We start from the raw sequence: 10000 nt of genomic DNA on the forward strand, positions 1-10000 counted from the left end.
GACACCGGTAAACACTGCCTGCTGCCCGTCCACACTGCTCTCCACTCACAACACACACCACAATCCAGTCACAAACACACACACACACACACACACACACACACATGTCTAGATGTGGTTCTAGGTGGGAATAGTAAGGGAAAATGGCGGTTGTGGTATGTGGTGCTGTGTGGTCCCTCTGGGACTCTGTAGTGGTCATGTTGCACACACACAAATCCACACTGCTCTCCACTCACAACACACACCACAATCCAGTCACAATGCCTTAAAGACAGCACAGATATTCTCCAACACAGGTAAACCCATAGCACTGCACATTCAGTACTCACCACACTCTAAGATCAAAGAACATGCTGCTTTAATCTTTAATTAGGGCCATGCCATGAAATATCTTGCTTCTGTGTGGATGCACTGAATTTTGCTATAGTCCGTGCTCATTATCCATACAGTAATATATAGTAATAGTCTTGCTTCCAGTAAATTTATAATGATTGCCTGCATTATTGTTCATTAGACTAGAGACTAATTATCGAAATCCTTAATGAATCCACACTCTTTATCCAGTACAATAGGTATATTGCAGTCTTTATATAGCAAAACGAACTCCTCATTTTTGTATTAGATTACTTAATCCGCATATCATATGACTCCACCGCTTCCATAATCCTGACTGTAATAACAAATCGACATTGTAAAATTACACTTATTAGACAAGACAGCATATTTTCTTTCAGTACACAGGATCACATTGCAGGATCACATTGTTTATACCCAAAACTCCAAGACAAGCACATTTGGCACTTCAGCAGATGCACAGGGTTTACTACGCAGCCCCTGCTGCGTGTGCTCTTGTTTCAGGTCAGAGAGCACATGGATTACTACTGCGCTGCAGTGACATTCTAGACCTGTACAATCATGCTGTGTAGTTCAAATCAGTCGGCCTTTGGTCGTCACCAGTAAAACAGTATCAGCATCTGCACCTCTTAAGTTATTCTGTAGCACATGTGTGCTTTTGTGGTTGTGTGCGTGTTTGTTTTTAAAAGCAGCCTGGAAACTAATCAAAAATGCATCGGCTCCTGAATTGGATTGTGTGAGTGTGTGTGTGTGTGTGTAAACGGCCATAATGATTACAGGGTGGAAGTGGTCTCGTCTCAGATTTTCTCAAATTGTATGAAATGATCTGGTGTTTATTTCCCGTTAAGTCCACAGAATATGAAATCAGGACTTATATGGAAAAATACTCCTGACAGTAAATGGTGCAAGATATTTGAGACCCTGCTAAAACAACAGCTTCATCTCCCAGTAGTATGTTTTTCTTGCAGGATATTTATCCCACGCTCCCCAAAATATTTCCACTATCATCCTCAGTGTACTTGCCATGATAAACACACAACTTGCCTGATGTTCTTTTCTCAGCTCAAGTCTTTTTCACCTCCTCTTACATGTGGTTTTGTTTGTCTTCGCTGATTGGCTACACCCTGGTGCCAATCAGGTCCCACTCCCACCCCCTCGGAGAGAGAGCTATCAGATGATGCCCCCGGGTGTCGATCCCCCCTCTTACGGCTCCTTGACCGCTCCGGCCGACTCCCTGCTACCCAGCAATCTGCCCCATAGCGCGGCTAGTGTCGCCCACAAGGGATCCTACACCCTCAGCAGCCACACCAGGTCCTCTTACTCCTACTCAAAGAGAACCACCACCTCCTCCTCTGCTGTCCCACCCACACCTTCTGATCCAGACCCCCCTGCCCAGACCTATAAGCACCCCCTCCCCAACTCCACCACCAGCAGCAGCAGTAACAGCACCAAGGTCCAGCTGCGCAGGGTGGCCACTCTCCAGCTGACCCCAAACACCGCCCAAGACCCCCCAGCTCACAACACCCCGGCCCAGGAGGAGCCCCCCAGCACCAACCCTGTCCCGCCAGGCCCAGACCCCCCCTCAATAACCTCCCCAGCCCCCATGCCTCCTCCTGCTCCTCCCCGCCGAAACTCCACTCACACCACTGCTGCTGCTGCCCCCTCCCCTGAGACACACAAAGCTTCTTTCTCCATCCAGATCAACCCCCCCAGCTCCAGTACAGACCCCCCAAGAGGCCCCGAGGAACCCAGGACGACCCCACCTGTACCCCCAAGACCGGCCGGGAACCTGGTGGTATAATAAGACATCTTTATTTACCCAGTGAAGACTCATCAGCACTGTCTGAATCCCACAAAAGTTGTCTTCTCTTCACGGCCACCCTGCAGTGATTGACACAGAGTTGCTAACCATGTTTGTTTGAATTCTCATAGCACAGAATATAAAGTGTGGGTGTCTGGGTGATGGACTCACATGCTGACCTTCTGCTGTTTTTTCAGACCCACAGTGTGCTGGTTGTATCTTGTATTAATGCACCGTGTGATTTTTCTTCTCACTCTAAAAAGTCATGTTCACTTTTACTTCCACAGTGGCCAAAAAAGCAAGTTTAAACACAAACGCACACTCACACACACACACACAGAGAGAGAGAGATGCACACACACTCTCCTCTTTTCCTGTGTTAACAAAGTGTGGTTTCAGCTTTTTGATGACAGCAGCACCTTAAAAAAAAAATTCTCACACACACTACTCCTATCCTGCTCATCTCCCCTCCACTCTCCACCCCCTCCTGCCAGCCTTTCGGGTCCCCGTCACGGGCACGCACCGCCTCCCCTGGAGGACCCCTCTCCCCAGAGGCCGGCTCACGCCGCTCCCCGTACAGCCGAGCCAGCCAGAGCTCCCCGGACTTCCTGTCCTCTGCCCTTTCCCCGACCCCCTACACCCCTCTGGAGCGGAGCACGGTGGTGGGGGGAGGAGGAGGAGGAGGAGGAGGAGGGGGCAGGGGTGGCGGCGGGAGTGATTCGCCGGTCACCGTCTCGGCGCTGAGCCACTACTCGTCGTCGACGGCCGTGCTGGAGGAGCTGCAGATCTGCGGGCTGGACTCCTCCCCCGGGGGCTCGGCCACGCCTTCGCCCACGCTCAGCCACGCCTCTGTCACCCTCGACGATGGCTCGCCATTAACAGCCATGATGGCCTCTGCTGTTGCAAGCGCCGCTGCCAACGTCGCCACTAACGTAACTATCACAGCCACCGGCCCACCACCAGTCACCCGTACCCCTCTAACACACTCTCCCCTTACCAGCACACTCTTTCCCACACACACTCATTGCCCCTGCACATCAACAAACACACACATACACCCCTCTTACAGCTACATTTTCCCTGCATCTACTCACATATTTACACACACACACACTTCTACACACACACCACTGACAGGAAGATGTTCCCCTCATCCTCACACATTCATATATACACACATAAACACACTTCTCTGTCTGCCTCCATAGAACCCCTACACCCTCCTCCATACTTAGCACACACACACAGAACCACAAGCTTGTTGCTTGCTCTAATCGACACAAATGTTTAGTATGACTCCTCACAGCACTTTCTGTCGTGCGATCCAGTCCACCAACCTGCGTGTTTGCGTCTGTTGTCTTGGTTGTGTATGACTCACTCTGTACATGTGCGATAAGCTAAAGCTAAAACCTAGCTTCATGTCTGACGCTGCTCCACTCAAACCAACTCTGTCAGGAGCACTAACATGGTTGGGTGAGGGGGTCATTGGCAAGTCCAATCATTTGAGGGGAAATTAACAAAACTATAGTGTCAGCATACTGTATGTAGGTAGTGACCATGATCCAGCAATGAGCATTGAAATGCCTTCCAGACTGAAGCTGACAGTCATCCACCCTACCTCATCCCTCTGCCCTTGAATGTTTCAAAGATGTTTGCCTGACAACCCTCACCACCACCATGGTAGTCTTGTCTGACCATTGCAGTGCTGCTTTGATTTTGCTAAAGCTCTTCCTCAGGAGATTTCCCCATATTTCAAGGGTTCTGTTCAGCTCTTGAAATATGGGTTTGAAGGATTAATTACACATGCAGACACACCGTGACCATTTACATGTTCTTCATGTTTCGAATTGTAAACACAGTCATTAACACTTCTTTATAGCCTAGTGATAAGATAGAAGTAATCCTATTAACCTAAATGTGTTTGTGACTGTGAACATATGTGTCTGTCTTACATATTCTGCCCTTCCATTCTCAGCACTTTTTACTCTTTGGAATGTTGAATGAAATCTAAAGTTTTGCCTACACTGCTTGGCAAGCTTTTGTATGTTTATGATTAACTTGTTGTCATCTGTGTAAATTGACAGTGTCTTCTTCATGCACTAATGCTTGTAGTTTTGTAGGTCTCACCAGCTCACAGACTCGCCGGCTTCAGTGTTCTTGAATGAACTACGTTTCCCATAATCCTTCATTGAAGTGAATTCTATAGTGCATTGTCTCCTTCTGTCTCCTTCAGGGTCAAATGGCCATGAATGGGAGTTCTGCCCATGCAAGCAGCCCACCGAGTGTCCCCCAAAGGCCCTTTTCTCCTCCAGCATACCCCCCTCCTCCCCCCACACTAAGCCCAGGAGTGATGCGGGTTCAGCAGAGTCGCAGCTCAGGTGAGTGGGGTGGATAATCAGGTTGCCTTACATGGGGGTCTGTTATGGATACCCTTATCTAGCAGCCCTGTGTCCTTGTCTCTTTTAATGCAAAAAATACACAGTATCCTGAGTCGATGTAACTTGGCTGTTTTTTTTTTTACTGGTTTTATATCTGTTTTCAGTTCTTACTTCAGTAGGTTATTGATAGGATTACAACTCAATATGATATTCAGTGGAATATATGTTATCAGTGGAATCACAGGATTCCACATGCTGAAATGCAGTCAGCCCCCGACCAATACCCTGGCCCTCAGCAAGTTGGAGACCTCAAAATATAACCATCAAATGAAACATGGTTTAAGTGAGCCTGTCATGAACAGCCAAGCGAGTCCAGGTGATTATTGTTGTTTATGACGGGCAATCACACTCTGTGCAAAACAGCCATGATCCATTGAAAAGCGCATCACTTCCTGTGTTCATGCTATTGATCTCCTTGGAGCTTTATTGCTCTTTAGTAATGGGCTGGTGCACCCCATGCCTTGTTAGAGAAGGGGCTTATTGGCAGGGAGCAGTGCAAGAGAGATTGGGATATGATGCATTTGCGCCATTTCCAGGCCAACTTAATCGATAGCAGAACACAGTTGGAGATGGAGGGGCTGAGGGTGGCGCTCTGCCTGATTGACTGTAGAAGGCACGGCAGCTAATCACTCACAGATTCACTTAAATCTTAGCTAATGTAAGCCTGATGTCTACAGATCATTGTCAAATGCTCAACAGGGTATGCAGCGATTTCAAAACTGCTATTTCCTGGGGGCAAAAAACATTAATAATTATAGATTGAATTATTTGTTTTATGCAACGATGGTGTCTGGAGTAAGAAGTGTGTAACCGGTTGACTAGCATGACAATCTTTGCCTTGCTCAAACATTGTGTGGTAACTTGGTATACACTGGTGCAGAGCCCCTACCATTTAGTGTGAAAGCTCAGACTCTGCTGAAGCTAAAGCTAGTGTTAGCTTGAACCCTTTTCTGTTCAGTGTTAGTAGAGTCACTCTGCTCTGGCTGCCGTTAGCGCCTCCGCCTGGGAGAAGTCAGGATGGGCATGTGCTGTGACAGCATTTCTGTCCACCCCCATCAGTGGTATCCCGGAGACAGGTGTCACTGTTCTGCTGGGGCCTCCCTTGTCTCCCTCTCAAACATTAAAAACACGCCTGCAGCGTCGTCTGCTGTTTTTCAGATCTGTCTGCTTCGTGGATTATTTCCCCATTTTTGTATGCCATCTTGCCCTTCTTCCTCCTCAAACAGTCTCTCTTCCTCTTTCTGTTTACCTCCTCTTCCCATCACCATCCCCCAATAACCTCACTTCCCCTGTCTGTTCCTCTCTCTCCCTGTGTGGTTGTGGCTGTGGATAAAAGTGTCTGCTATATACTTGACCTTCACCTTTACTTCACTCCATCTCACCCCTCAATCTCTGTCTTCCCCCATCTTTCTCGTTCCATCTCCCTCCCCCTTCACTCCTCCCCCCCCCCCCCACACACACACACTTACACACATTCTCTCCCTCTCCCTCTCTCTCTCTCTTTCCCTCTCTCTCTTACCTCTCTCTCTGTCTCTCTCTCTCTCTCTCTCTCTCTCACCTCTCTCTCTGTCTCTCTCCCGCAGAGTTGTCTGAGTCCGTAATGCGGGAGTCAGTGGTGACTGGTCAGACCACCGTCAGCAGCAGCACAGTGCCCATCGCTCGCTTCTCTGAGGAGGAGAAGAAGGTGTCCGTCGTCAAAGCGCCACACTACGAGGGCATCGGCCCCGTGGATGAGTCGGGCATCCCCATCGCCATCCGAACGGTGAGAGAACCATCTGGACATCTGCCCGGAAACATCTGGAAATACCTGCCATTTTCCATCATTTGGTCTCCAGTCACCTGGTACCTGGCCTTATCTGGGATTATGGCATCTCTCTCTCTGTCAATGTTCCATAAAGAAAAGGCCATGTATGTGTATGGGGTGAATATGTTCACTTGTTTTAGAGTTGGTCTGCTGAATCACAGGGATAGTCATGGGCACTCTGTCCCTTTTTTGTGCGTCGGGGTTGTGTCACTCTGCAGCTAGGAATTGACAGGGCAGGCATTGATTTGCCAGTCCGACCATCGCCTGTATTTTTTCCCGAGCCAGAATTAGTGACAGACTGAGAGATTACAGCACCACATCAGGCCCAGTGAGGTATGTTTAGAATTCCCTTATTAATCTGCAGTTAATTGTGGCTCTAAAAGATCGATGTTAACATTCTGGTTAAAGACTCCCGGCTGTGTAGCATATTCCTATTGACGAAGCCCTGCATCCCCATTTAAATATGTGCAATACCCATTCAAATGCATTAGTGGCTGGCTTTGAAGAAGAGGTTTGTAATTGGACGTGGCATGTCCTTTTAGTCTTGTTCCTGGTGGCTGACAGGGATCTGTGTGGCCTCACTGTGTCTGGTTGTGTTGGTGTGGGTAGGTAAGAGGCTACTGCTGAAAGCTTGTTGTTTGGTATCTGAGTAGCGGTTGTTTGACACAATTATAACTCTTTTTGAAATGGTAAAAATGCATGTGATTGTGTGTGTGTGTGTGTGTGTGTGTGTGTGTGTGTGTGTGTGTGTGTGTGTGTGTGTGTGTGTGTGTGTAGGTAGGGAGATGATTAAGGAGTTCAAACTTAAGGGTATTAACAGATGTTCTGCTGTCTTCTTGGTTATCATCATGTTTGCCAGAAGAATGGAGTTACAAGGATATTTGTAAAAAATGGAGTGGGTTTATCTGAGGGATTGAACTGGAGATAGGGAGGGAGGTAGAGTACTCCTCAGTCTCTGTGACTGTAGTTTCCACGGGATACCATATACTGGCCTCAAAGAGGCAGAGAGAAAGAGAGAGAGAGAGAGAGAGAGAGAGAGAGAGAGAGAGAGTCAGTCACATTTCCTGGGTGGTAACTCTGGTTACCATGGCATTTAGTGCCATTCCTTGATCAGTCTCAAACTAGCTGGGACTGAAAGACTGAAAGACTGACTGACAGAGGCAAACACTGAAAATGATGAACAGAGCCAGAGAGAAAGAGCAAATGACAGAGTGGAAAAGTGAGAGAAAGAGAGATAGTAAAAGTAACTTGGCAGTCTCTGATTTACACACAAACACTGATTTAATTGCTTACCCTACTTGACTGTTAGAATTTTCTGTGTTTGTCTGTTCCTGCGTCATCCACGAGTCTGCGTATTCTGCTTGCATCATACTCTCTTCTCCTTTGACGCACATAGAAACAGACTGTCTGTCAGAATTACCATCGCAGATACACACACACACACACACACACACACACACACACACACACTCCCTCTCTCTCTCGCTCTCTCTCTCTTTCTCTGTTCTCTCTCACTCTCTGCCAGTCTGTAATTGGCATGTTTGTGCACTGTCAGATAATGGCTCAGAGACACATTTGGAGTGGGTGGGTGTGTGTGTGTGTGTGTGTGTGTGTGTGTGTGTGTGTGTGTGTGTGTGTGTGTGTGTGTGTGTGTGTGACTGTGTGTGTGACTGTGTGTGTGTGTGCGTGGCTGTCTGCATGTGTATGGATGTGTGTGTGTGTGTGTGTCCCGGGGCGGTTGATGCTGATGGGCTGGGCTGACAGGCCGGTCTGACCGCAGCAGCTTCTCAAACCCAGCAGCTCTCTGCTGCATGCTGACAGAACAGTTCTCCACAGCCCAGTCCCCTGACAGAACCAACCGCTCTCACTACCCAATACCCCTCTCTCTGACAGTGGTTTTTATTGTGTTTGTGTGTGTGTGTGTGTAGACAGTGGACCGGCCAAAGGACTGGTACAAGACCATGTTCAAGCAGATTCACATGGTTCATAAACCAGGTGGGAAGTTGTTTTTTTCTACTCAGTTGTGTTTGTCTGCTCATAGTTTGACTGATTCATGTTGTTTAAATGGACACTGTGATCCACTGGTAGCGGTGGTGGTGGTGTCTGTGTGTATGTGTGTGTGTGTGTATTACTTTTTTAAGCCAAACACACACCCTTTTGAACCTACCTTACCTAAAGTCAAGGTAATTATGCTGAAAGTATTGAGAGTGATGTGTGTGTTTTTGCACCTGCTCCCTGTCATGTCTCCAGATGATGACTATCCAGACTCATACAGCGCCACCTACGCCTTTGTCAACAGCGGTAAGGACACCACAGTGGACACACACCAGGAAGTGCAGGCTCTGGTTTTCCTAGATTCTCCCAGCACGCTGTCATATTTTATTCAGTGCTTTCTTCACATAAAACATTTAAGCTCTTTACATTTTTCCAAACTGTAACATACTCTAATATGCACAGGCAGGCAGTGCCTAATGTAAATTGCTTATAGTAGGACCCCCCCCCCATTTTGAACACTCCAGGTATGCTTCCAGTAAGCTTTGTCTGGTTGACCTTGTGACACCCTGTGATATTTAGCTGCAGTGGAATAACCAGTCTTTCTGTGAGCTCTGCAAAACTGTGTGGTATACTGGGAATATCATACTGGAAATACTGAATCATACTCCCCCTTCTCTTGTCTCCGTGTCTTCCTCCTCTCCTTCCTAGACAACTACAACCCGGTCCATGCTCATCCCCCGCCTCGCACACACACATACCGCCCGCTGGCGAAGCCCGTTGCCGTGGACAACGGTGGCCCCCCTCTCAGGGAGCCGTCCCCTGCCCCCGTCCCGCCCCTGCCGCCCCCCATGCCCTCGCTGCTGCAGCTCCGCTCGCGGGACTACGACCGGGAGCGCGACGTGCTGCATGACGCGTAAGGCACTGATGAAATGATAATGCACTCTGCTAAAAAAAGGAATGTAACACAATTAGATGCTAATAAGATCAACTAAAAGCACACACAAAAGAAAACATTTGGCTAATACGATGTGTGGGATGGTGGTGATAGCATAATGTCCGTCTCATTTCCTTACAAGGAGGGGCATGAGTCCTATGTAGGTAGGATGTTCTTCTGAGTGAAAGTCTTCACAGGTTGTAATCCCAAAAAAGACAGAGGAACATGCATGAAGGACTACAAAAAGTGGGACTGAAAGTCTGATAGCTGGAGCAAGTTTTTTGTGTCTATGTTCAGTTATTTTGACATTCCTGTGTTGGCTGCAGAGATGCCATTTAATGTAAATCAATTCAGTTCTGAGACCTTCGGGGCGAGTGTGAGTCACAGCTAGCGCTCTGTGTAGGTGTTTCTGTGCCGTGTCTGAGGGCTGCTGCGTCTGCATCGACCCTTGAACTAGCCTTTGGGCAGACGGATGCAATTTACATGATGACATTGCTCACATTAAGAAATATCTTCACAGACACACATACACACAAATATGTACCTACATGGACACACACACACACACACACACAAACACACACTGGCCACAGGCCTGCACACAATTAGGAAGTTACTGTTCAGTACAGTTTAAGGGTATTATGGTCTCTGAGGGCAATACTTTTTTAGCAGAA

General features: G+C 47.9%; 1 protein-coding gene across 1 annotated transcript in view; it reads left to right on the plus strand.

Moving 5' to 3' along the window:
- Window positions 1-10000, plus strand: part of sorbs2a (sorbin and SH3 domain containing 2a) — a 75304-nt gene that overhangs the window by 36724 nt on the left and 28580 nt on the right. The window contains exons 6-12 of the mRNA XM_031560401.1: window positions 1-7; window positions 2650-3087; window positions 4389-4533; window positions 6177-6355; window positions 8326-8392; window positions 8648-8698; window positions 9101-9305. The exon at window positions 1-7 is cut by the window's left edge and continues 118 nt beyond it. Coding sequence (XP_031416261.1) covers window positions 1-7; window positions 2650-3087; window positions 4389-4533; window positions 6177-6355; window positions 8326-8392; window positions 8648-8698; window positions 9101-9305 — 1092 coding nt within the window. The remainder of the gene's footprint in view (window positions 8-2649; window positions 3088-4388; window positions 4534-6176; window positions 6356-8325; window positions 8393-8647; window positions 8699-9100; window positions 9306-10000) is intronic.

Source organism: Clupea harengus, chromosome 22 (assembly GCF_900700415.2).
Source record: "Clupea harengus chromosome 22, Ch_v2.0.2, whole genome shotgun sequence".
NCBI lineage: Eukaryota > Metazoa > Chordata > Actinopteri > Clupeiformes > Clupeidae > Clupea > Clupea harengus.